At 35.8% G+C, this 22,619-nt stretch overlaps 2 protein-coding genes across 6 annotated transcripts in view; one reads left to right on the top strand and one right to left on the bottom strand.

The window, feature by feature from the left end:
- DHX29 (DExH-box helicase 29) overlaps positions 1-10,691 on the bottom strand; it is a 30,492-nt gene extending 19,801 nt beyond the window's left edge. Inside the window, exons 1-8 of one of the 4 annotated variants that reach the window (XM_026716656.2) lie at positions 10,408-10,691; positions 8,493-8,560; positions 8,062-8,175; positions 6,296-6,425; positions 4,751-4,890; positions 3,551-3,673; positions 1,789-1,915; positions 1,035-1,196 (exon numbers count right to left, since the gene is read on the bottom strand). In XM_026716656.2, the coding sequence (XP_026572441.1) occupies positions 1,035-1,196; positions 1,789-1,915; positions 3,551-3,673; positions 4,751-4,890; positions 6,296-6,425; positions 8,062-8,175; positions 8,493-8,560; positions 10,408-10,609 (1,066 nt within the window). In that variant the 5' untranslated portion in view covers positions 10,610-10,691. Of the gene's footprint in view, positions 1-1,034; positions 1,197-1,788; positions 1,916-3,550; positions 3,680-4,750; positions 4,891-6,295; positions 6,426-8,061; positions 8,176-8,492; positions 8,561-10,228 lie in introns of all 4 variants that reach the window. The other 3 variants (XM_087927291.1, XM_087927290.1, XM_087927292.1) reach the window with 3 other exon arrangements.
- Positions 10,692-11,087: 396 nt separating this feature from the next.
- The window catches only part of MTREX (Mtr4 exosome RNA helicase), a 37,013-nt gene continuing 25,481 nt past the window's right edge, over positions 11,088-22,619 (top strand). For both annotated transcript variants that reach the window (XM_026716682.2, XM_026716674.2), the window contains exons 1-11: positions 11,088-11,221; positions 14,198-14,335; positions 15,912-15,978; positions 16,385-16,447; positions 17,495-17,607; positions 18,532-18,706; positions 19,643-19,733; positions 19,822-19,946; positions 20,638-20,736; positions 21,560-21,662; positions 21,794-21,925. In XM_026716682.2, the coding sequence (XP_026572467.1) occupies positions 11,106-11,221; positions 14,198-14,335; positions 15,912-15,978; positions 16,385-16,447; positions 17,495-17,607; positions 18,532-18,706; positions 19,643-19,733; positions 19,822-19,946; positions 20,638-20,736; positions 21,560-21,662; positions 21,794-21,925 (1,222 nt within the window). In that variant the 5' untranslated portion in view covers positions 11,088-11,105. The remainder of the gene's footprint in view (positions 11,222-14,197; positions 14,336-15,911; positions 15,979-16,384; positions 16,448-17,494; positions 17,608-18,531; positions 18,707-19,642; positions 19,734-19,821; positions 19,947-20,637; positions 20,737-21,559; positions 21,663-21,793; positions 21,926-22,619) is intronic.

The raw sequence follows: 22,619 nt of genomic DNA, 5'->3' as shown, positions 1-22,619 counted from the left end.
TTGATCAGGAGATCAAGGACCTGATGGTAGTTCAGATTTTGAGGGTCAATACATTATTTAGAGTGCCCATATTTGAATTATAGAAGTATTGCCTCTAATTATATTTGCATTAAATAATGTTTTTATTTATCATGCTACATTCTGCAAGAAAGGGTGTCCATAATTCAAATAAAATTGGGATGGCATTTTTAAAAAATGCTATGAAAAAAGCTTGGCTATCTAACAAATACTAAATGATGTACAAGCCTGCTCATCTTCTATCTTATATGTTAATGAGTATATTTATCTATAAGTATGCTTCCTTTAAAACTGCTAGATTTCCTATTTCCAAAGGAATGAGAAAAAAGCCATTATGGCTGCTCTGTTTTAGTTTCAGTTTTTAGAAAGGTTCGGCATCAATTTTTAGTGAGCTGGATTGAATTTGCTCCTTTTCAGGTGTTTTCTAAGAAACCTCTAAAGTCCCACTTTTTTTGGATGATTGATTTGTTCAAGTATTGCCTTGAAAATCTATTTAGACTTATAGGAAAAACTGTGTTGGGAGACTGTTTGTGCTTCTATATTAAGAATGCCTGGTGGCTAGAAATTGATCTCATCAGAGAAGAAAGAATGGGAAAAGTTGTTATGATTCTTAATTAGTGAGATTCTAAGTGATAAGCTTTTATTTTTTATAAATCAACAGTCACATCTCTCAAAAGATGAAGGATCTGAGAAGATTCAGTATTCAGCTTTTAAGTAGCTAAGAGGTGGGGAGGTTTATTGTGATACATGTTAGATGAATGTAAAAAAAATATGAAGTGATACTCTACTCTAAAGAAATCATTCTTAGATTCATAGCTTACAAGAGCAAACCTCGAGTCCTACAGAATTAAATCTTACAAATCATTTTGCAAATGACATAGATACCTCTTACCAAAACTATTGATCAAATCAATATCACACCATTTGAGGATGATCTTCTCTTCATATTCTATGGTAGATTGTCAGAGAATTGGCCAAAAATATCCATGAAGTTTTAAAACACATTTTAATTGTACCTTTTTGTTCTTCTGGAGGAGGATTTTGAGATTTCTCAAGTGTCTTCAAACTCAAGGCTCCATCTGTTTCAAGAAACACAGGATTCTTTTTCTTTTCACTTGGCTGATCTGTAACTTTTATTTCGGGGTTGAACAAAGGGTGGTCTTCCAATGTGGCCATTTCTGTAAAAAAGATATATAGGTTTTATTCCAATATCCAAGGGTTCTCCTTGGATATTAGTTCTCCTTGTTTAAGAGGGAGGGGAAAAAAGTGTTTTTTAAATAGACCCAAAAGCGTAAATTTTTAAAAATACTACTATTTTATCTATATCACTGTTGTCTTCTGTAGCTGAATCAATGTTCACATGGAAATATTAAAACATGAGTGCTAATATTAACCTCACAGAATATTTTAAAGGAAGCATATGTATGCTGCTCCAAATTTAGAAAGTGTATTGAAATCAGAACACACCATTCATATTCAGATCACATATAATCAGCTGCATTACTTTATACTTGGCTCTGCACTAATTTTGCTTGATAAAGCTCACAATGAGTTTATCAGGTTGATACAATTATACCAAGCAAGAAAAGTAAAAAAATCTTGCTCGGGCCAATGGATTTCTATAGTTACATATGACATATGATTTTTAGTATTATTTTCCAATTTTAGAAAAGAAAGTAAAGGTGATAGTAGTTTACATAACCCTTACAAAAAACAAGAAGTGTTCTTTTTGAAAGACTGAGCAAACAAATAAATGTTGAGTATTTCTACCTTGTTGAAAACGCCTTATTTTTTCTTGTGCCATCTTCTGACCCTGCTTGTTTTTTTCTTCTTTAGAAGATTTTGCTAGTTCTTTCATTTCCACAAGCTTCTCAGCCAAATGTAAATATCTTTCATTCTGTTCCAGAAAAACTAGTTACTCGATATGAATATGCTAGCAATTTTTGTTACTGTTTTTAAAAAACACATTGTATGTTTAAAGATAAGAATAACCTATATAGCATGGGCCCAGCCTATCTATAAAACCAGCTTCATCCCATCCTATTGACCCATACCACCCAGTCGGACAGATTATGTTGCAGATCCTGTCAATTAAAGAACTCCAACTAGCTGGGTCTAGGAAGAGAACTAGAACTGCCCTATGGAATATTCTTCTCCCAGACATGAGGTGGGTCCCCAGTCTCCTGGCTTTGTAAAAAGGGGTTAAAACACAGCCTTGTGGCTTTGCATGGGAAACACAAAGGAGCACACAGTTGTGAAGTTGATTAATGCCATGAGAGCCCTCCCTCTGCCAACCAATTTTTAACAGGATCAATTATTTTAACCTCCTTAAAAATTGTTACAATTCTTTAAACTCAATTTTTTAAACTCAAAATGTAACTTTAATATTTTATTTTTTTACATACTGTTTTATATTTCCATGTTCTATTGTACACAACCTAGAGTAGCTCTTTGAGGGAGATGGGTAGTTCAGAAATATGAAAAATATTCCAGTTTTAACTCCTTAATAATTACTCTGCAATCTTCTTCTGATGCTAGCCAGTCCTACATAGATACGCTTGAATTACAGCTGAAGGAGCCATAAACTACAAACTATAATAGTTAACATGTTAATCCTATGTCAAACAATCCATATTATTATGAACCCTAGCATCCTCACATTGAAACAATTTCCCTCAGAAAATGTGAATGGTGAGGGCAATCTATTTCAAACTTACTGGTAACATTCCTACTTATAATTTGAATCAAAATCATATTTTATTTTTGCACCACATTCAAGCAGTATTTTCACAACTTAGAAGCTAATGAAAAGCTGCATCAAGTTTTCTTAAAGCAAAAGACTGATGTTTTGTTATTTGCTTTGGCCAAGAACAAAATCTAGGAACAAAATTAAATCTACAGCTTATTCCGCCTTTACTCAATAGGAAAACTCTGTTTCTCTGATTCTAATGCATTAAAAAGAAAGTCAGGCCTGGACTTCCGGTTTGAGCTTCTTCAGCGACAGACTGAAACCTTTGACATCAATAGGCATTTAATGCTGAAAATAAAAAGTCAAGGGATAATAAAGATTTCTGGATAATTAAAAGCTTTTGAAAACAGGAAAGGGGAGAAAAAGAATAAAAGGGTTGAGAAAATTAAAAGAGGGGAAAAACTATATAGAAAATGTAAAATAGTATAAGATATGGAATAGAATACAAAAAGGAGCATGAAATTGAGTTTTGTGTCTGTATAAAGAAGTTCAACCCGGGACCATGCTATTTTCAGAAAAGATGTTTTACTTGTATTTTGTATGTGTGAAAACCCAAATAAAATTTTATTAAAAAAAAGAAAGAAAGTCAGGCCTGCATATCTGCCTACTGCTTCCCAAAAGGGCAAAAGTTTTTCTATCTGAAGAGGGAAGATTGTATCTCTCATCAGGAGGGCCCTGCTTGAGACAGGAGGGTGAATCTTTTATGCCTGAGAAACAACCCTTAATATAGTATATAGACTACAACAGTATGTTAAAAAGGCAAAAAGTAGCTCATGAACTTACTGGGTCAAATTTTTCTTCTTCTAAATTTTTCAGAGACTCATTTTCTTCCTCAATCCTCTGCTGCTCTGCATATAGCAAGATTCGTTCCTTCATACTGATACTTTTTTGTTTTTCTGTAGTTGCCTTTGGATATTATAAAGGAATATGGTGTAGATAAATTGCTAATGCATCTTAAAAACAAATTTACCAAATTACTGAAAATGCGCCATTAATTAGAACTAATCTGTATGATCCAATTAGGTTTTCTTAGAAAAAATTCCTATTATTTTTAATATGTTATTCCTTAACATGCAAAGAGAGGGCTACTAAACTGAATTCACACTTCCATTAATGCAAGAGCATAAATATCTTCCTACTTCCTACTGCAAACCAACTTAAACTCTTCAAATTCATTTACTATTTGCAGTTAATTTACAAGCAATCCTGGTTTGGAAACTGCCTTGTTTAGCAACTGCATTTATGAGAGTGATGAAAAAGCAACTTTATGATCAATCCTCACATTTATGAGGATTGCAAGTCTGTAAAACAAAAGAAAGCTGATGATCATAATCACAACAGTAGTTTTGCTCAGTGACCACTTTGCTTAATAATCATGTTGATGATCCTACTTGTGGTCACTAAATGAGGACTGCCTATATGTCATTGCTAAATGAGGATTACCAGCCTTACATAGTCTGGGACCAAGTTGTTTGAAGGACTGTCTTTTCTAGTCATATCTAACTGATCCATCAAAGTGGGGAAATAGCGAATGTTACTGGTCTCTTCTCTTAAGAAGGCCCATCTAGTGGAACCAAAAACAAGGGACCTTCTCCATGGCAGCTCTCTCTCTCTGTGGAACATCATCCCTGCAAACATAAGATTGCACTTTGACAGTCTTTCAGATGGCCCTGAAGACATGATTCTACCAACAGCCTGGGGACTCAGAATGACGGGAGCCCATAAAGTGGTTGTTCTGATTGTTATTGCCAGAGAGGTACAGGTTTATTGGTTTTTTTGTACCGAGGTTTTATCTTGTAAGCTGTCCGGAGTCAGCATGAGTGAGTTGGGTGGCCATAAAAATTTTCTTAATAAATAATAAATGTTATGCCACCCAGAGTCACTCCTTTTTCTAGTATGAATTTAACAAATAAATATATATTTATGTTAAAGCATTTTTTTTCATAAAATTATACTATGGTGTTTCTACATCCAGCAAAGTACCTTTTTCTCACCGTCATCTTCCTTCTTTGTATTGTTTAGCACTTGAGGAGTTTCAGATTTTGGCAAAGGAGAACGAAATCTAGCCCTAGTTTTCTGTTGTTCTTCACCAAATTGCTGACTGAAACCTTCAGGCAATGCATCTTCAAAAAGCAAAAACAGAATTTCAAATATTGAATTTTACATATTATGTAAATTTTTACATGTTGTATAAATTTTTACTGGTTATACATAGTTGATAATTATTTGTAGTTCTAAAATAGAATTATATCTTTAAAATCTTCCTTTTGTTGTATAATTAATTCTATTCTTATCATAATTTCAAAACTAAAGATGGAATCTGAGGGTTTATTTCTGGCAGCATAATAAAAATGGGAAGAAAGCAAACCTGCTCTTTCCTTAATATTTTCCCTTCCCCTCACACACACAATTCTCAAAATCTACCTCAGAGAAACTCCCAACCTTCTATATAAAACAAGAATATTTGTGTGGAGTTGCAGTAAGAAAGTGAGGCAAAAGCTTCCTTGTAGTAATAAAAAGTTGACAATGCAAAATTGATAGAATTGTTTCTATGTTTCTCCTTTTTAATGATACATTAAACCACAATTAAATGAGATTTAAGTTTGAAGTTTTTGTTTTCTTAGCCATAAAAAGAAAAATGTTACACAGCTTTTCATTTTAGGATGACTTCAAAAATATGTAATAGAAATGCTTTTATGTAAAATATTTATGTATGAGATTATTACACCAACACAAAGGGCATTATGACTCTCATATATAAGCCAAGAATGTTTCTTTCTCACACAAGGACTTTTGATCTAGTTGATGAACCTGTTCATGCCCACCTTTAGGCTTACAACACTAAGTATTCTATAGCTATTGGTAGCAACCATTAATCTATTATCTAAAATATGCACTCATATAATTATTTTTTAAAAATAGTCAAGAAATATTATATCTTTGGTTCTAATATACCTATAGAATTTGAATTTCCCTTTGGACTGTCCCTTGCTAGTTCATCTCATTGTGACAAAAAAATTCTACAACTACCTCTATATTTTTCCAAGTACTAAAGAAACAAAATCACTTTAATTTAAAACTCTTGTTGGTTTTCCATCTAATATGCAGAACATTTAATTGATCAAAGGAACATTTCTAAAACTTGGAAGTAGCTTGGTATTTCCTTCTTCTGAAACATGTTTTTTCAACTTTCCAGTCTCACTTGAATCCCTGAAATTGAATGGTTGTCAACCAACCAAATACTAACTAGATCTTATATTGTTTAGCTTTTCCAAATCCACCAAATTTGGATAGTCTTCTGTCTTTATATGCTTTTACAATTAACCTTAATTTTCAACTCCTAGAACAGCCAATACATAAAAACTTGAAATGGTCAATGTCTATTAATAAATACAGATACTCTAGTATAGAAGATAATTTCTTCCCTCTTTTCCTCCAGCAGCCCTCAAATCTGATTTGAAGGGAGACTTAGGGAATGCTTTGTCTATATTGGATTTCTCAAAATTCATAAAGCTGCCTTATCATTACCATCAGATAGATTTAAACACAGCCAGTCAAGTGCAGAATGTAGGTCGCCACCATACAAGATAGTGTTGTTCATAGCTTCTTCAATATCTTCAGTCTTGAAAGAAAATCCTTGCAAAGCCATGTATACATCCTATAAACAACAATGCATTATAGAATATCACATAGGAAATCTGTAACTATTTTTCTCTGAACATAAAAAAACTAAGTTTCATTCGATTAGAAAACAGCTCTTATTGTTATAATGAATAGTAAAATCTATGCCCACCACTTTGAGTTAATCCTATATTTTGGGAAACATGATTCCAGATTTCAAACAAAAAGGGATCTAAATGAGGCATTATAGCTGCAATTTTGAAGAGAAGAGTCAACACTTGGTCATGGGAATATCTCTCAACCCAACCTTCCACACTGGGAGGTTACTCTGGAGATAAATTGAGGTAACCCCAGAAATACGTTTCAAGAAGTAAAAACTAGTATAAAGGTGAGGAATCATTGGTGGTGGTCAATGGAATCAGATTTAAGGGTTTAGGTTTTCTTTCACAGAGTTGTTCTTTCCCTGAAAGAGTAAGCCCAAAGCCTGGGAATGTTCTTTAATCTTCAGGCCTCATTGGATTCTTAGGTGATTAGCTACGGCAAAAAGTATATGTACACAACTGCCACTACTGCACACTTTACCCAATTTTCCTTTTAAGCAGTATCCAGAAAGTTCAGTTAATAGAAAACCTAGCAGGAAGTTTGTTAATCAATGGGTAATAAAGGAATCACATTAATAATAATAAATTTACATATTGCCCAATTCCCAGTGACTCTCAGCAGCTTACAATTGTTAAAAACATTTAAAAACAAAGATCAGTACAAAACAATGTGTTCAGTTCCGGTTGGCCCAGGTACCGATGCCACTCAGTTGGAAATAGTTCCTCCCCATCCAAACCTGCACAGCCACCAGGCACTGGGACAGAACCTTTGGAAAACCTCACTTGGCTGATCCAGGGTAAATGGATATAATCAGGTATCATCAGCGTTATATCCACATAGAAAGAAGTACATTAGTTGTCAATTGTTTTCTAAATACTAGTAGTAGTGTTAAATCTCTAAAGTTCTAACCAAGCAGTTTCATGACACAATCTTTACACGTATGAAGATCTGCAAGAGAGACTATTTTGCAGATGTCCCTTGTTTCATTTGCTCATTTACTGGATATGCAGTGAAGGCCTTCTCTTATAATACTTTCAGGCTACAGAATTCATTCTCTCAGTGTTGCATTTGGATCCATCCCTCTCAGATTTTAGAAAAGCCATCAAGATATTTCTCTCCAACAAGCCTCTAGCTATTTTACTACCTGAAGTAAAATATTTACTTATTTGACTTATTTGCTATAAAGTGACTCAAACTACTTTCACAGGGTTTTTATAGTATTTGCTGCCCAAGTGTTTATTTAAACAGAAAAATGAAACATAAAATGGTGGAAGTCTAACATTAATCACAAATAAGTGAAACCAATAAAGAAGAAACACAATACATGGAAAAGTAGGAATGTGGATTATAACACTGCAAGAATCTGAAATATATTACAGTATACCATGGATACTGAAAGAAAACAGAAATGAATCATCTTTGCCTTCATTATGTCAGTTTAATAAATCAAATAGGAACCATAAAGCATTAATAGGCTATAATATAGAAGCCTTTTTCTTCTTTGGAGGATATATCTAATTAACCTCACTTAAGATATATTAAATATTAATGAACAGAGACTCAAATTTTACCTGTAATTTTTTAGCTGTCAGTCTTCTAGAAATCATTCCTTTTTCACCAGTTTGTTTCTTATGCTCATTGATTATGGCAATAATTCGTTTTTCCAAATTACTATTAATTATGACCTGAAATGAAACAAACTCAGTTACAATCTTTGAAAATTGTTGAAAAAAGCACATTTAAATATAAGATAAATATTCAGCCCAAAAATATACACTTGAATACTTTTCCTATATATTTGTGGAAAAGGTTACTGAATTGTGTGTGTAGGTATATGTGTGTGTGAACGTATATGTATTTATAATTTGTTAAATTTGTTTGCTTAAGTATATATATTATATTAATAAATTCATTCATTCATTCAGTTTAGGGTTTCAGTCTGTTATGTATATTCCTGCTCCCACCCCAAAGATTTATTTTTCCATCTAACAAATTATCTCACCTTAAGAATAGACTCATCTGTACTTGCATTGGAGTCAACTGCAGAACCAAAGCTATATGTTTTGGGACCTGTAGAGTTAAGCAAACAATTATTTGACAAAGCCAACGTAAGAGCCTATCTAGTACAGCATTCTAGTCTCCAAGAGGCAAACCAAAAATGCATAGGACATAAAAGCAAGACACAAAAGTGCTGAGAGGCATTCCTGAACCAGATAGTGAGGCCCATAATGCCTTAGATATTGGAATTTTGCAACTAGTACCAATTGATAGCATTACTCTACTTCTCTCTTTAAAATATCCAAGTTAATGATCATAAAACATTACTTTTGCAAGCTGTTTATCTAGATAATTACAGATGCCCGGAGTGGGATATAATATGGGAGGCTATATAAATGAATACAATTCCTGTTATTTCTTTAATGTCCCACCATCCTACATTCACCCTCACTGAATTATATTCTATCCCTATCAGTGTTTTCACATCCTATATAACTTTATATATTTCAAACAGCAGATTCAAGAAATGTGTGTTTTGTTGCCTTTGTTGTAAATAAAAAGATGGAACTATTTGTTTTTATTTGCAACTAATTCTGGATTATTGCGACTGGGTTAATTTGTGGATAAAGCAAATCTTTGGAAACGTTTGTAAGTTCTCACTAACACATTTTGAGTTTCATATTCATCTAAGGCCACAAAACATCCAGAATTCAAGCATTATTATTATTATTATTATTATTATTATTATTATTATTATTATTATTATTATTATTATTATATTTAATAATAGTAATAATAGTAATAATAGTAGTAGTAGTAGTAATAGTAATAATAGTAATAGAAAACCGAACTGCAGAGACTGGCATAAACCAGTGTAGATGGTTCCAGTGATACTCGGTACATTGGTTGCTGTGCCTAAAGACCTCACTTAAAAACAATTGGCGCTGACAAGATCACCATTGGTCAGCTGCAGAAGGCCACCTTACTGGGATCTGCTCGCATAATCCACTGATACATCATGCAGTCCTAAAAGCTTGGGAAGTGTTCGACTAGTGATTGTGATACGAAATCCAGCATAGTTATCTCGTTTGCTGTGTACACTATCATTTTTGTGTATAATAACATCCAGAGGTAGTCTTTAGTTTTATAATTTGACTCTTTCTGCTTGTTTTCTGTTAGCAACCAGACCATGGTTTAGCATATCAATAGTCGGGGGTGGGGGGGGGGAAGCATATGTTTAATAAGTTCAGAGGGTCAGGCCTGGTGAGATTTTGTGGGGATACCAGGAGTAGATTTGGAAATGGAAAAAAAAAGTTGCCAAACTACAGTATTTCTCTACAGTTGGCAAGAAAGCCACATGGTGCATGAAAGAAATCGCCAAGAATCTAGCTGCGAAAGAGGCTCAAGTACTTTACTCATGCCTACAACAGAAAGAACTCACATTTTCTACACTTTGGATAGAAAGCTTAAAATGTGATGGGGCTCAAATATGGAAAATTTAAACAGAAAAGGACTTTCTTCTATGTCCCACACTTTCCCTTAACTGAACCTGGAGTTCAATGGGAAGAAATTCACCACTGGCTCCTATTTCAACACTGGAGTGCCAGCACAGGAAGCCCAAGTTAACAGATAAACAGCTACAATTTTTCCCCGTGCTCCGAGATTCAGTTCACCGGGGCCAGCCTCCTCCAACCGAAAGTCCAGCGGGAGGGTCAGCCTAAAACGTCCCACCCGACTCGCCTGCAACAGTCCTCGGTTGAGGGAAGCGGATCTCCGTCCCGCCCTCCTGGCCCCACCACTCCCAGGAGGCAACCGGGAACGAGTCCCACCGAATTCTGCCAGGAAAGACGACGGGCGCTGCCCTCCGAAGCGGCTGCCGGTTCCCCTCCGTGCCTCTCCTTTTTCTCACGGGAGGCTACCTTGCTTAACGCGCGGGTCCTTCCCGGCAGGGCTCGGCCGGGGCACCAGAGGTCTTTTGCAGGCAGCTTCTCCGGCGGCTCCCGATTCAGCCGCGGCGGCGCCCACCGCTTTAGCTCGGGCTGCTGCTACCGCCGCGGGATGGACGGCGCCGGCTCCTGCCGCCCCGCTGCCGCCCTTGTGCTTCTTGTTCTTGCCACCCATGACCGAGACGTCAGCTCCCCACAAAGCTCTCACGCCGGCTCTGCTTACATCCGGGAATGAGCGGCGGCCGATGACGTCATCGCCCTTCTGGTTGAATCAAGGCAAGGGGACAGGCAGCTACTTCCGCCCAAAACTAAAAAAAAAAAAAATGTGGCTCTCTTTCTGTTTTGTCTCTCGCTCTTCAAAGCGAATTACTCTAGGAAAAAATATAGAGATAAATCCATCTCATGGGTTGAAAAGTCGTTTCGGTCATTTTTTTTTTTTAAACTAAGATTTTTAATTTGGCGGGAAAGGTTTGCGATCAAAGTCATATTAAACTGAAAAAAAAATGGGGCCTGCTTTTCCGTCCTTGCTATCTCTATATGAGCAACCGGCGGAGTTAAGGTCTATCGGAAGTTTACATTTTAGCCGCTCTAGCCCTCCTTTACTCTATCGTCGTTTCCCCGTGGCGCATTGTTGTGGAGGTGGAGCCGCCGCTGCGCGCTCGCGGGGGAAGATGGCGGACGCTTTCGGAGACGAGCTGTTCAGCGTGTTCGAAGACGATTCCGCCTCTGGCTCCGGCTTGAAGGAAACGAAGGGGACACCCGAGGCGGCCACCTTAAACAAGCCAGGGTGAGGGACAAGCGAGGGTTGAAGAGATCAGGGACGGGATCTCTTCCTAGTAGCAAACGTGAATATCTTAGACTTAGGTCTTTCGGGTTCCTTTATAGCAGGAGTGTCCAACCTTGGCAACTTTAAGACTTGTGGACTTCAACTCCCAGAGTTCCTCAGCCAGCTTTGAAGTTGAAGTCCACAAGTCTTAAAATTGCCAAGGTTGGACACCCCTGCTTTATAGTGTGGCAGGCACTCTAGAGACTTTTTTCCTTAGGACTAAGAACGAAAAGAAAAAAAAAAAAAGGAGCTCCCTACAGGTCTTGATTTTACATCCGGTTCATTTTTTCTTTATCCATGTGGGACCAGGATACGCAGGATAACAGATCCAATGTGTTGCATTCAGTTTTTCGGTTGTCGGGTTGGGGAATTCAGGTTCAGTCCCAGGATTCACCAAGTGACCTTTTGTGACAGTCACTTTCCCTCATTATACCGTATTACGTGGTTCTTGTGCGGGATAAAATAAAGGGAGCTGCCAATTTGAACCTCCTGCAAACTCTGGATTGAAGCTGTGATATAAATTTAAAAGGCATAATGCTATAAATGAAACAGGTATAGAGAATAGGTGTTCCCCCTCTGACCTCCAGGAAATGTCCTTTGGTGTCTGGTGCTTCCGGGTCCCCATTTTTTTTGGGGGGGGGGTCCTCAGACAAATTAATAGAGTTTAGTAAAGTTCTTCCTTTTTTGAGTGTTCATGTTTTATTTGCTGAGTGCCACAAGTGGGGTATTCAGATGAACATTACACATTTGGGGAGTTGATTCCTCCCTTCCTTATGCTGCAGTGCAACCTATTCAGTCTTTTCTCCAGTTTGGGTACCGTTAAGAGGAAATGTATGAGGGGAATAATGATTTGGGGAATTTTTATTTCATCAGTGCAACACTGGATATTGGAGCAGAGTTTGTTAATGTTGGCCTTTGCTTATGTGATTCATCAGAGCTGATTCCTGGTCCCTGTTTTTCATTTAAATAAATTTTATTGATTTTACAATTAAATCAACAACACATACATAAATGAAAGAGAGAAAAAGAAGAAAGAAAGAAGAAAATAGAAAGAGAAAAATAGAAAACAATTAAAAACATTCTCATCTTCAACAGTTTGTAAGACCTCTTTTTTATCCTTATTTTATGCCAGATACACACCTAATCTTTACATATATCTGTATATCACTACTATGGATCTATCCTATCCTCTTTTGCCTTTTAGTGTGAAGTCTATCTTTGGTCTATCCATTTGTACCAGCAGTTCCAGCTGTTGTAGTATATTGAAGTGTCTTTATTTTTTAATGCCAAAGTTAATTTGTCCATTTCTGCACAACTTGAAATTTTTTGAATAATCATCTCCTCTGATGGAACATGAGGCTGCTTCCAACATTGTGCAAAAGCCAATCTGGCTGCTGTCAAAATGTGTATTATTATATATTTTACTTTTTTTGATATTTGTTTATCAAAGATCCCTAACAGAAAGGACTCTGGTTTGAATTCGATCTGTTCTCTTGTCATTTCTTCCAGCCAATTTCTAATTTTCTGCCAATATTTTTGAGCTGTACAGGACCACCACATATGGAAAAAAGTTCCCTCTTTTTTTTTGCATTTCCAGCAATTTGGACTCATATTGGGGTGCATCTTCGCTAATCTCGAAGGTACAAGGTGCCATCTATAAAACATTTTATAGGCATTTTCTTTGTATGCTACCGATTTTGTAATTTTATTATTTCTACCCCAGACCTTTTCCCATTCTGTTATGGTGATGCTACGTCCTATATTCCTACTCCAGGCTATCATGTTCCCTTTTACACTTTCTTCTTCTAATTCTACTTCTAATAAATAATTATAAAATTTTGTTATATTTTTTTTTGCCTGATCCTAATAAAATTTTATCTAATTGCTGGAGTTTATTGTTAATTCCAAATTCTTTCTTGTCCTGTTTATATCTACTTTGAATTTGAAGATATGCCCACTGATCAATTTTTAGTCCCCGGTCTTGAAGTTCTTGCCGCAATTTCAAATTTCCTTGCGTATCCAATAGGTCCTTATATTCAATCATTTTAGTGATATCCAGATTATTTGGATGAATCATCACCTCCATTGTTGAAATCCAAATTGGTATTTTTAAATAGTGTTTTTTCTGTATTTTCTTCCTATTAGTTAATAATGAGTCTCTGATTAGGTGCTTGTGAAAATATTTCTGGCTAGTTTTCCCGACATCCCATAAAAAAGCATGCCACCCTCTCTGCAAGACATGGCCTTCTAAGAATAATATTCTCTTATTGGTTAAATTCACCCATTCCTTCAACCATACTAAAGAGGCTGCACTATAATATAACTCCCAATTTGGAAGTGCCAGCCCTCCCCTGCTCTTCATATCCTGCATTGCCTTTAAATTTATTCTACATTTTTTCCCTTGCCAGATAAATTTTACAGTAATTTTACTAAGTTCTTCAAAAAAAAATTGTGTACTTGGATTGGGATCATCTGAAATATATATAGGAATTTTGGAAGAATATTCATTTTAATAGCAGCAATCCTACCTAATAATGAAAGTTGCAGCTTGCCCCATGTTTCTAAATCCTCCTTTACCTGTTGCATCAATTTATCATAATTATTTTCCTTAAGTGTCTTACAATGTGCTGTCAACCATATTCCTAAGTATTTAACTTTCTTTATCATTTGTATTCCCATAACTTCTAGTTCTATTTTCTGTTTTTCTGTTAAATTTTTAGTCATTGATTTTGTTTTCTTCCTATTAATTTTAAGTCCTGCTACTGCTCCAAATTGTTCTAATTCATTCATCAATTTTTGTCCTCTTTCTATTGGTTCTTCAATGAAAAAAATCATATCATCCACAAACACTTGCAACTTATATTCTTCTTTTTTAACCTTTAATCCTTTTATGTCTGGGTTCTGTCTGATTCCCTATTTTTCTATGTTTCCATTTAGAAAACAACGAGATGGCAAATCTGTGGGGCCTGCAAAAATCCAAGCCAAAAAAAAGCGTGATGCAGAATTTAATAGTGCAGATATTACAACTTTGGGAAAGAGACCGAAGTTGGACGACTTCTCTACGGATGATCTTAAGTAAGAATGAATTATACATATTAGGCTTGGAAATGCTTATGATATTTTTTTAAGAATAGAAGAGATAGGAATGATTTATGGGCAACTGCACAAAAAATACTGTTGAAAGACATATATTAGAAGCTATTAGACTGTTTTATCATCTAACACTGGTTGCATTAAAAATGATTTGTTAAGCAGTTCTGTATTTTTCATTGCTGCCAGTGAGTAGAATAAATCTTACTCCAGGTGTCTTCAAGACTTGATGCAAAAATTGCTGAAAAAATGTATGTGAAACATTTTGAATGGGGCAGGGGTGTCAAACTCGATTTCATCAGGGTTGTGCTTGATCTCAGGGTGGGTGGGGCTGGGATGGGCATGGCCAGTTCAATATAATTCGTGTCAGGGGCACCTGTGGCGGCCCAAGAGCTCTGCCAGGGAAAGCTGGCTCCTGAGCTCCGTTTTCGGCTGTGATGTCCTGTAAACTTCTGCCAGTGTAAACGGAGTTCTGGAGGGGCACGCACGGCCCTCCGGAGCTCCATTTTTGCTGGCAGAGGCACCATGGGCCGGTCCTTTTCAGATCTGGTCCTCAGGCCTTGAGTTTGACACCCTTGGTTTAGGGAAAGTAAAAAATAAGATAGTCTTTGACCTCTGATCATTTGTTCAGCAACTGTTTGCTAAACAAAGGAATATACAACCCATATCTGAAGTTATGGTCCTTGCAGCACCCCCACTGTCATATGATCAAAATTTGGGCACTTGCCAGCTTGCCTGCACTTATGATCACAAAGGAACTTCAACTCCCTCCAGCTACCTATTTCCCCCTATCTATGCCTCTTTCTCTCTCTCTCTTTTTTGCCTCATGCACTCTCTTGTCCCACCTGACCTTCCTGTCTTCTTTCTCCCATTGCTGGTGGAGTACCTGGCCTGGCTTTTCTTGCCAAGAAACACTTTGCAGAAACTGGCAAAAGAAAGCCCCTTTGTGCAGCATCAGCAAAAGCAGACCCCTTTGTGTGAAGCTGGTACCATGTTGCTTGGCCATACCGGGCTAGGACTTTCTGGCACACGATAGATCTTGGGCTGCTTCTTGTGACACCCAGGGCTGGGTTTCCTGGTGCACCACAGAAAATAAGTGCAAACAAGCAAGGTGCTTTTCAAAAAGCAACTAGATTTTCTTGGTTTTTTTCCCCTTGAAAACGTTTCACTTCTCATCCAAGAACCTTCTTCAGTTCTGACAGAACGGAAGGGAATAGAAGGATTTATATTCTTGCAGTCATCTGGTCATTAGCATTCTGAAGGTTATTGAGGCCACTTGGGGTACTCTCGGGGTCACCTGAATCAGAGTGCAAATGGGTGTGAAACCTTGGGACTGATGAAAAGACTATGTTGTAGACAGGAGATAGGTGGTGCCATATCCCTCCTCTGTTGAAAGAGGGCTGGTCTTTGACCCCTCTTTGAAACCAGTAGTCCTTTCTGTCCAGAATGTGGACTTGGATGTATGGATAATTATCATTATTAGCATCATTAATCTTTAAAAATAAAATACAACATACACATTTCATTATTGACTGATACATTAATGTGGTTTTCATTTCAGTTTGGCAGATGTGATGCCAAAAGTAAAGGTACAGGCTGTTGAAACTATTGAAGGTTGTACACATGAGGTGAGTGTGAGACCGGTGTAGTGATGAATGCTGTTTTATATAACACTACTATTAAGAGTTGAGAACACTATTAAGTAGAAAACTACTTAGCTGTAGTTTACTTTTCTGTGTGAGAATATGTAATGGGAAAAAGAAAAGGAGACATTTTTGAACTAGTATAATATGAGCTAAATAGTCATCAGTGGAAACAGAAGTTAAAAAGAAACTCATGTCCCATGTGTGTACTGTCATTTATATAAGCTTCCTGGGTGACTTTGAACCAGTCATTCTCCCTCAGCCTTCCTGTGTCCTCTACTTTGTTGGGTTAGAAATGGAAAGAGAGACCATTATGTATTCTGCTTTGAACATTAGGAACATTATTACTGAAAAATAATATAAATGACCAGAAAATATTTTTTTTTACTAGGTTGCTCTTCCTGCAGATATGGACTTCATAGCCCTAAAGGCAAGAACTGGAAAAGCTGCAAAGGTTTGTAATTTACAAGTCGTATTCCTTAAGTGTCATAGTTAATGGGGAAGAATGGACGAAAGTAAAATGACAGTTATTTGCATAGATATAAACATTTTGCGGGGGCTTGATTTTATCTGAAAGTTAAGAAAATGCAAATGTCCATCATTTTAATAGTTAAAAATGATTTGAATAAAACAGTATTGGAATTTCTCTGGTTATTTAACTGGAAGGTAGTTAAATGTGGGTCACACAGTTTCAGTTGATTCTGGGGGCACATAATTCCACTTATTATTCAGTTCTGCACTTACATTGAATGTATAAAGGTAAAGGTTCCCCTCATACATACATGCTAGTCCTTTCCAGCTCTAGGGGTCAATGCTCATCTCTGTTACAAAGCCAAAGAGCCAGGGCTGTCCGAAGACATATCCGTGGTCAAGTGGCCAGCTTGACTAAACACTGAAGGCACATGGAATGCTGTTACCTTCCCTCCAAAGTGGTCCCTATTTTTCTACTTGCATTTTTACATGCTTTCGAACTGCTAGGTTGGCAGAAGCTGGGACAAGTAACAGGAGCTCATTCCGTTAGGTGGAGCTAGGGGTTCGAACCACCGAACTGCTGACCTTTCTGATCGACAAACTCAGCGTCTTAGCCACTGAGCCACCGTGTCCCTGGTGAAGCCTGTTAATACATCGTTCTTAGGAAAGCTGAACCTTAAGAGAATTCTTCCAGTAAAGATTTTTAGAAAGCCTTTATAAATTAAAGTTCTTGTGTTTTAAAGATACTTCTTTTGCAATTTGGTCCCAAAAGGAGAGGCAGTTATCAAAGATAACTGTGGTTATCAAAGATAACTGTGTATCAGTTGTTCTTAGACCATTGCTTTCTCCATCACATTAATGTATTTTGCCTTATGATTCTGAGGATATTAATTTCCAGAATATCCATATAATTGTGAAGTTTTTTTAAAAAAACTAATAAACTCAATACTGTCTAATAAATAAATGGAAAAGAATTGTGCTGATTTACAATTAGTTCTGGAACTTATATAAACTTTTTTTTTCTTTTTAGGAATATCCATTCATTCTTGATGCTTTTCAACGAGAAGCTATTTTGTGTGTGGATAATAATCAGTCTGTTTTAGTATCTGCTCATACCTCAGCAGGAAAGACTGTTTGTGCAGAGTAAGTAGCTCCCTGATGGATTTTTAAAAAAAACACACTAAATTCTCCCCTTGAATAAAGTAATGGTAAAATAAATTAACTTTCTACATTTATTATATTTCCATTTTGTTTTTATATTTTTATGCAGTATGCATATTCAATGTGAAGCTAGCTTTGTATTTCTAAACTTATTAAATCAATAGCTATAACATTATGGTGTAAAGAGAATATGGGGATATGGAAACATGGAGCAATGATTGGCAGGTGTTTAATTCTTTTTAAAAAAATTAAATTTGCTGTACAGATTTGCATACCTTACTTCATATTTTTTTTCAAAACAATTTTTGTCCTGGAAATTTGTTTTAGTGTTACATTTCTGTCAGATTTATCAAACTCACAGTTCTTTTCAAGCATTTAGTACTATTATAATATTGCATGTATTGCTTGAAGAAATAAAATATTCAAGATTCCTATCATTGGAATATTGTATTGAGGAAAGTTTTGGATTGGATTGGATCTGGAGAGATCCAAATTTAGTTTTTCCATTGAGTGACATAGAATGAGTTAATATTTATAACATGTTTCAAAAATAGAAATGGTGTGGGCTCAACATCAGATATTTTTACATTATTGACAGTGCTCTGATGTGCTGATCAGTAGTAAAGTTGGAACAGCTTTTTCAAATTTGAGCTTGAATGTTGTGCATTCTACTTGTTACTCTTATATTTGTTTCCTAATGAGAATAGACCTCATATGTGTCATTATTTTCTCTCATATTGCTATATACTACCAAAGAATTCTATAGGAATTCTTTTTAAATAAAATATTGGATTTCATAATAAACAAAATATACATTTTTGCAGATTGTGCAATTATTTCATATCAACAGTAGAAATATATTGCAAAGTGTATCAATTTATAATGAATATTGCATATGTACTATAGGTATGCCATTGCTTTGGCTTTAAGAGAAAAACAGCGTGTGATATTTACCAGTCCTATTAAAGCTCTCAGTAACCAAAAATATCGTGAGATGTATGAAGAATTTCAAGATGTTGGCTTGATGACTGGGGATGTCACCATCAATCCTACAGCATCTTGCCTTGTAATGACCACAGAGGTAGGTCTGATTGTTAAACTTTCCTGTGCTGGTTTTTGGCCTCTCTGTTGTACTATGTACCGTATGTGCTTGTACAAAAAATTCGATTGCATACCATATGATTCAGTTTAAGTCCTGTGTTGTTTACCATATTAACACAATATTGTAAGCCACCTAGAGTCATCATGTGTGAGTTTGGTGGCAATATACATTTGTTAATAATAAATACGTATGACTTGGATATGGAATTGGTGATTATTTTTATCTGATCCATTCTATTATGATTATCAGATTTGCTCTAGATTATCAGTTCCTCTAGCCCTGGGATATAATTCATCCAGCCCCAGTGACTTTAATTCAAAGCAGAAGCAAATGTGTTCTCACCACTTTCCTTACCTATTTTGACCATTTCTCTTCTGCCCCAAATGATGAAGCTTCTGAGATATCAGGCTTTTCCTTTTGAAAAGATACAAGCAAAATAGGACTCAGGCGATTCAGCCTTCTCCTTGCTCTCTATCATTAACTTGGTATCATCTTCAAACCCCAAATTGACAATTTCCTTGAATTATCCTGTTGTTCTGCCTATATCTCATGAACTCTTTCTGTTAATTTTGCAAATCTCAACTCTTGACTTTATCCTTACAGATTCAAGTCTATTTCCTAATACTCTGGTTTTGTGATATGCTCTCCTGTTTTTTAAAGCTACTTCTCATTTCTCAATTTATCAAAGAGTTATTTATACATTTATACTTTGGGTTTATGTTTTGAGTATATTTCTGTTTATTGATTTCCCTCTCCCCCCAGATTTAATTTAAAGCCTGTCTGATCTAAGCAAGGTATCTCCCAAACATAATTTTTGAGGTCTTTGTGAGGGACAGATCCAATCAAATGTGCTTGACTCATTGCTTACAATGTTTAATAGGTCATTTATTCATTTTCATTTATTCTTCTTTTTAGATTTTGAGAAGTATGCTTTACAGAGGTTCTGAGGTTATGCGTGAAGTTGCTTGGGTTATATTTGATGAGATTCATTACATGAGAAATTCAGGTACTATAAATGTACATATTTATGGACGAGTTTTTATTTGTAGAAGTACAATGAAGATGATGCTGTCCCATGAATTTTTGTTTTCTAGAACGTGGTGTGGTATGGGAAGAAACCATTATTTTGCTCCCTGATAATGTTCACTATGTGTTTCTTTCTGCCACTATACCAAATGCACGCCAGTTTGCTGAATGGATATGTCATCTTCACAAACAGGTACAATGTCTTTTTCTTCACCTTTACATATTACATTCTTTCATGTACACTGAGAGCATTTGCAGCAAGACAAATTCCTTGTGTGTCCAATCACACTTGGCCAATAAAAAATTCTATTCACCTTTACTTGCAACAGTGCTGTTAACCCACTTGGTAGGCTGAGAATTAGCTTTGAAAAACCAAAGCAAAAAAAAAAGCCCAAACCCACGTTGATGGCATCAGCTGCAAGAATGATACAAAACAAGGTGATTAATTCAGTATATCTGGCAAATGAGAACTGAGATAACTAAGCCTATATGAAGGGAGATCCTAGGTTTATTTATGTAAAAAATAACTTGAATTAAGTTGAGTAGATTATTTCAGCCTAGTTTCAACTTTTTTCTAACATGTATTATTGGATTTATATTTTTGATTTCTGTTTTTTTTCTAGTGAATTCTTTATTAAGCCATGAGACTGGTAATTAGAAAAAAATAAAAAAGTAAAAATAGAGTTGTATAAGACACAAAAAAACACAGATTTTCAAATACAGAGAATTTGTGATTTATGATTAATTGTAGACTGCAGAGTCCTGCTGCCAGCCTTAGATGACTTCATTTGGATTAATGTAGAAACTAGGAATTGTAAATACATGTTATATTGTACATTAAAAGCATACATAATATTTTAAATAACTTATTTTCTCTTTACCAGCCTTGCCATGTGATCTACACAGATTACAGACCGACTCCTTTGCAACATTATATTTTTCCAGCAGGGGGAGATGGACTTCACCTTGTAGTGGATGAAAATGTAAGGAACTATGTTTCTTTGAATTTCATTTTATTTACTTGTATTTACTTTTATCTCACCATTATTGTTATAAATAATTCAAAATGACAAACATACCTAATACATTTTCCTCTTCCTATTTTCTCCACAACTGCAACCCTGTGAGGTAGATTTGGTTGAGAGAAGATGACCAGCCCAAATTAACCTAGACAGCTTTTATGCCTGGGGTGGGGTGGGGACTAGTACTCATAGTGCTCTGGTTTCCAGTATGGTCCTTTAACCACTGGACCAAACTCTCACTCTTATATGTAAGATCTCTCTAATTGTATTGGTAACTGTCAGAGCCAAGTGCTAGAGAAGAAGAAGAAAGTATATTGAAAGTCTGTACACACTAGGATGCTTACTGTTCTGTTGAATCAATTCTAGTCACCCTTTGGAATACTCACCTTGGGCGTGGAAAATAGTTAGGAAGAAGGAAATTAATGTATGTATTTACATTCATTGGAGGAGAAGGGATTACAAGAGAGTAAATGAGCACACAATGGAGAATACACATAGAAAGCAATGCAGCCCAGAGTTTGATCAGTTGTAATCCCTTTCTCTTCAATCTCTCCACTCTGCAATGGAAGAAAAAACAACAGGCCGGAGACAGAACAATGAACACTGATTGTAATGGTGATCATGTGATTGAAGGACCTTTTAATCTGTCACTTCAAGGACAGATCATAAATGCAGGCACCGGAGTTATTTTTAGCGCCATTTTTTAAAAAGTTTGATTAGTTGCTGAACAGGGCAGTCACTAAGTGAAGCCAACCTGTAACCAAAATTTGCTTTTGCTTTCTAGGGTGATTTTAGAGAAGATAATTTTAATACAGCCATGCAGGTACTTCGTGATGCAGGTGATCTAGCCAAAGGAGACCAGAAAGGCAGGAAAGGAGGAACCAAAGGTTGGTATAAGTTTTGTCAGATAAATATATTGCAAGGCTAGGCAGGTGTTGTTTTTGAAGTTAAAGTGAAGAAACTGCCACCTTTTCATGTTCAAAATCTAAACTATTTGCTCGTATTGCTATCTTCATAGGTCCCTCAAATGTATTTAAGATTGTAAAGATGATCATGGAAAGAAACTTCCAACCAGTAATTATATTCAGTTTCAGTAAGAAAGATTGTGAAGCCTATGCACTTCAAATGACAAAACTGGATTTCAACACAGGTGTGTTCTACTCACTTCTAAATATTAGCTTATTCTTCATCAATTTTCATTATTATTGATTTTTTTTAGTGACTAGAATCTAAACAGAAATGTATTATCTAGTCAGAAAGCTTGGATGAGATCTTTCCCCCTTTTGACAAATGACATACTAAAATCTGCTTTTGAAATTTGCCTTGGTCCCTATTAGCGTCATATTTCTTAGGATACTGACCACCTTCTTAAAACATTTTATTTAGAATGTGGTTATTTTATATCACAGTTGTAATTTTAGGTTTTAAAACACTTTGTTTTCAAGTATGTTTTTAAATAAGCAATACATAGAGAAGGAATAAATATATTTAGTGGTATTTAAGAGGGAAACAGTCAGAATAGCTTCACTTGGCCAGTGAGTTCTTTCTTAAATGTAGTTAATAAATTCAGTTTTACCTAATACAAATTTACTTAAACTATTATATTTAATTTAGTTTGACTTTTTTTCCAATTCTGTAACTAGTTATGAGATAGAGTGTTCTATAAAAAAAGATCCCAGAAAAATATCTGATCTGCCCATTATGGTGAGAAGAAATTTGTTACCAGTTTATTCAATGTATGCCTAATATCTCAGTTAATTTATTTTCAGTGTATCTTTGTAGCAGATTTATTGGTAGGCTTTGGTTATAAACATGGCTGTTTTGGGGAATAAGGGAAAAAGTTT

The sequence above is a fragment of the Pseudonaja textilis genome, chromosome 2 (genome assembly GCF_049901715.1).
Source record: "Pseudonaja textilis isolate UNSWEBS1 chromosome 2, rPseTex1.2, whole genome shotgun sequence".
NCBI classification, from domain to species: domain Eukaryota; kingdom Metazoa; phylum Chordata; class Lepidosauria; order Squamata; family Elapidae; genus Pseudonaja; species Pseudonaja textilis.
The sequence above is the reverse complement of the archived record's forward strand: the minus strand, read 5'-3'. Positions and strand labels throughout refer to the sequence as shown.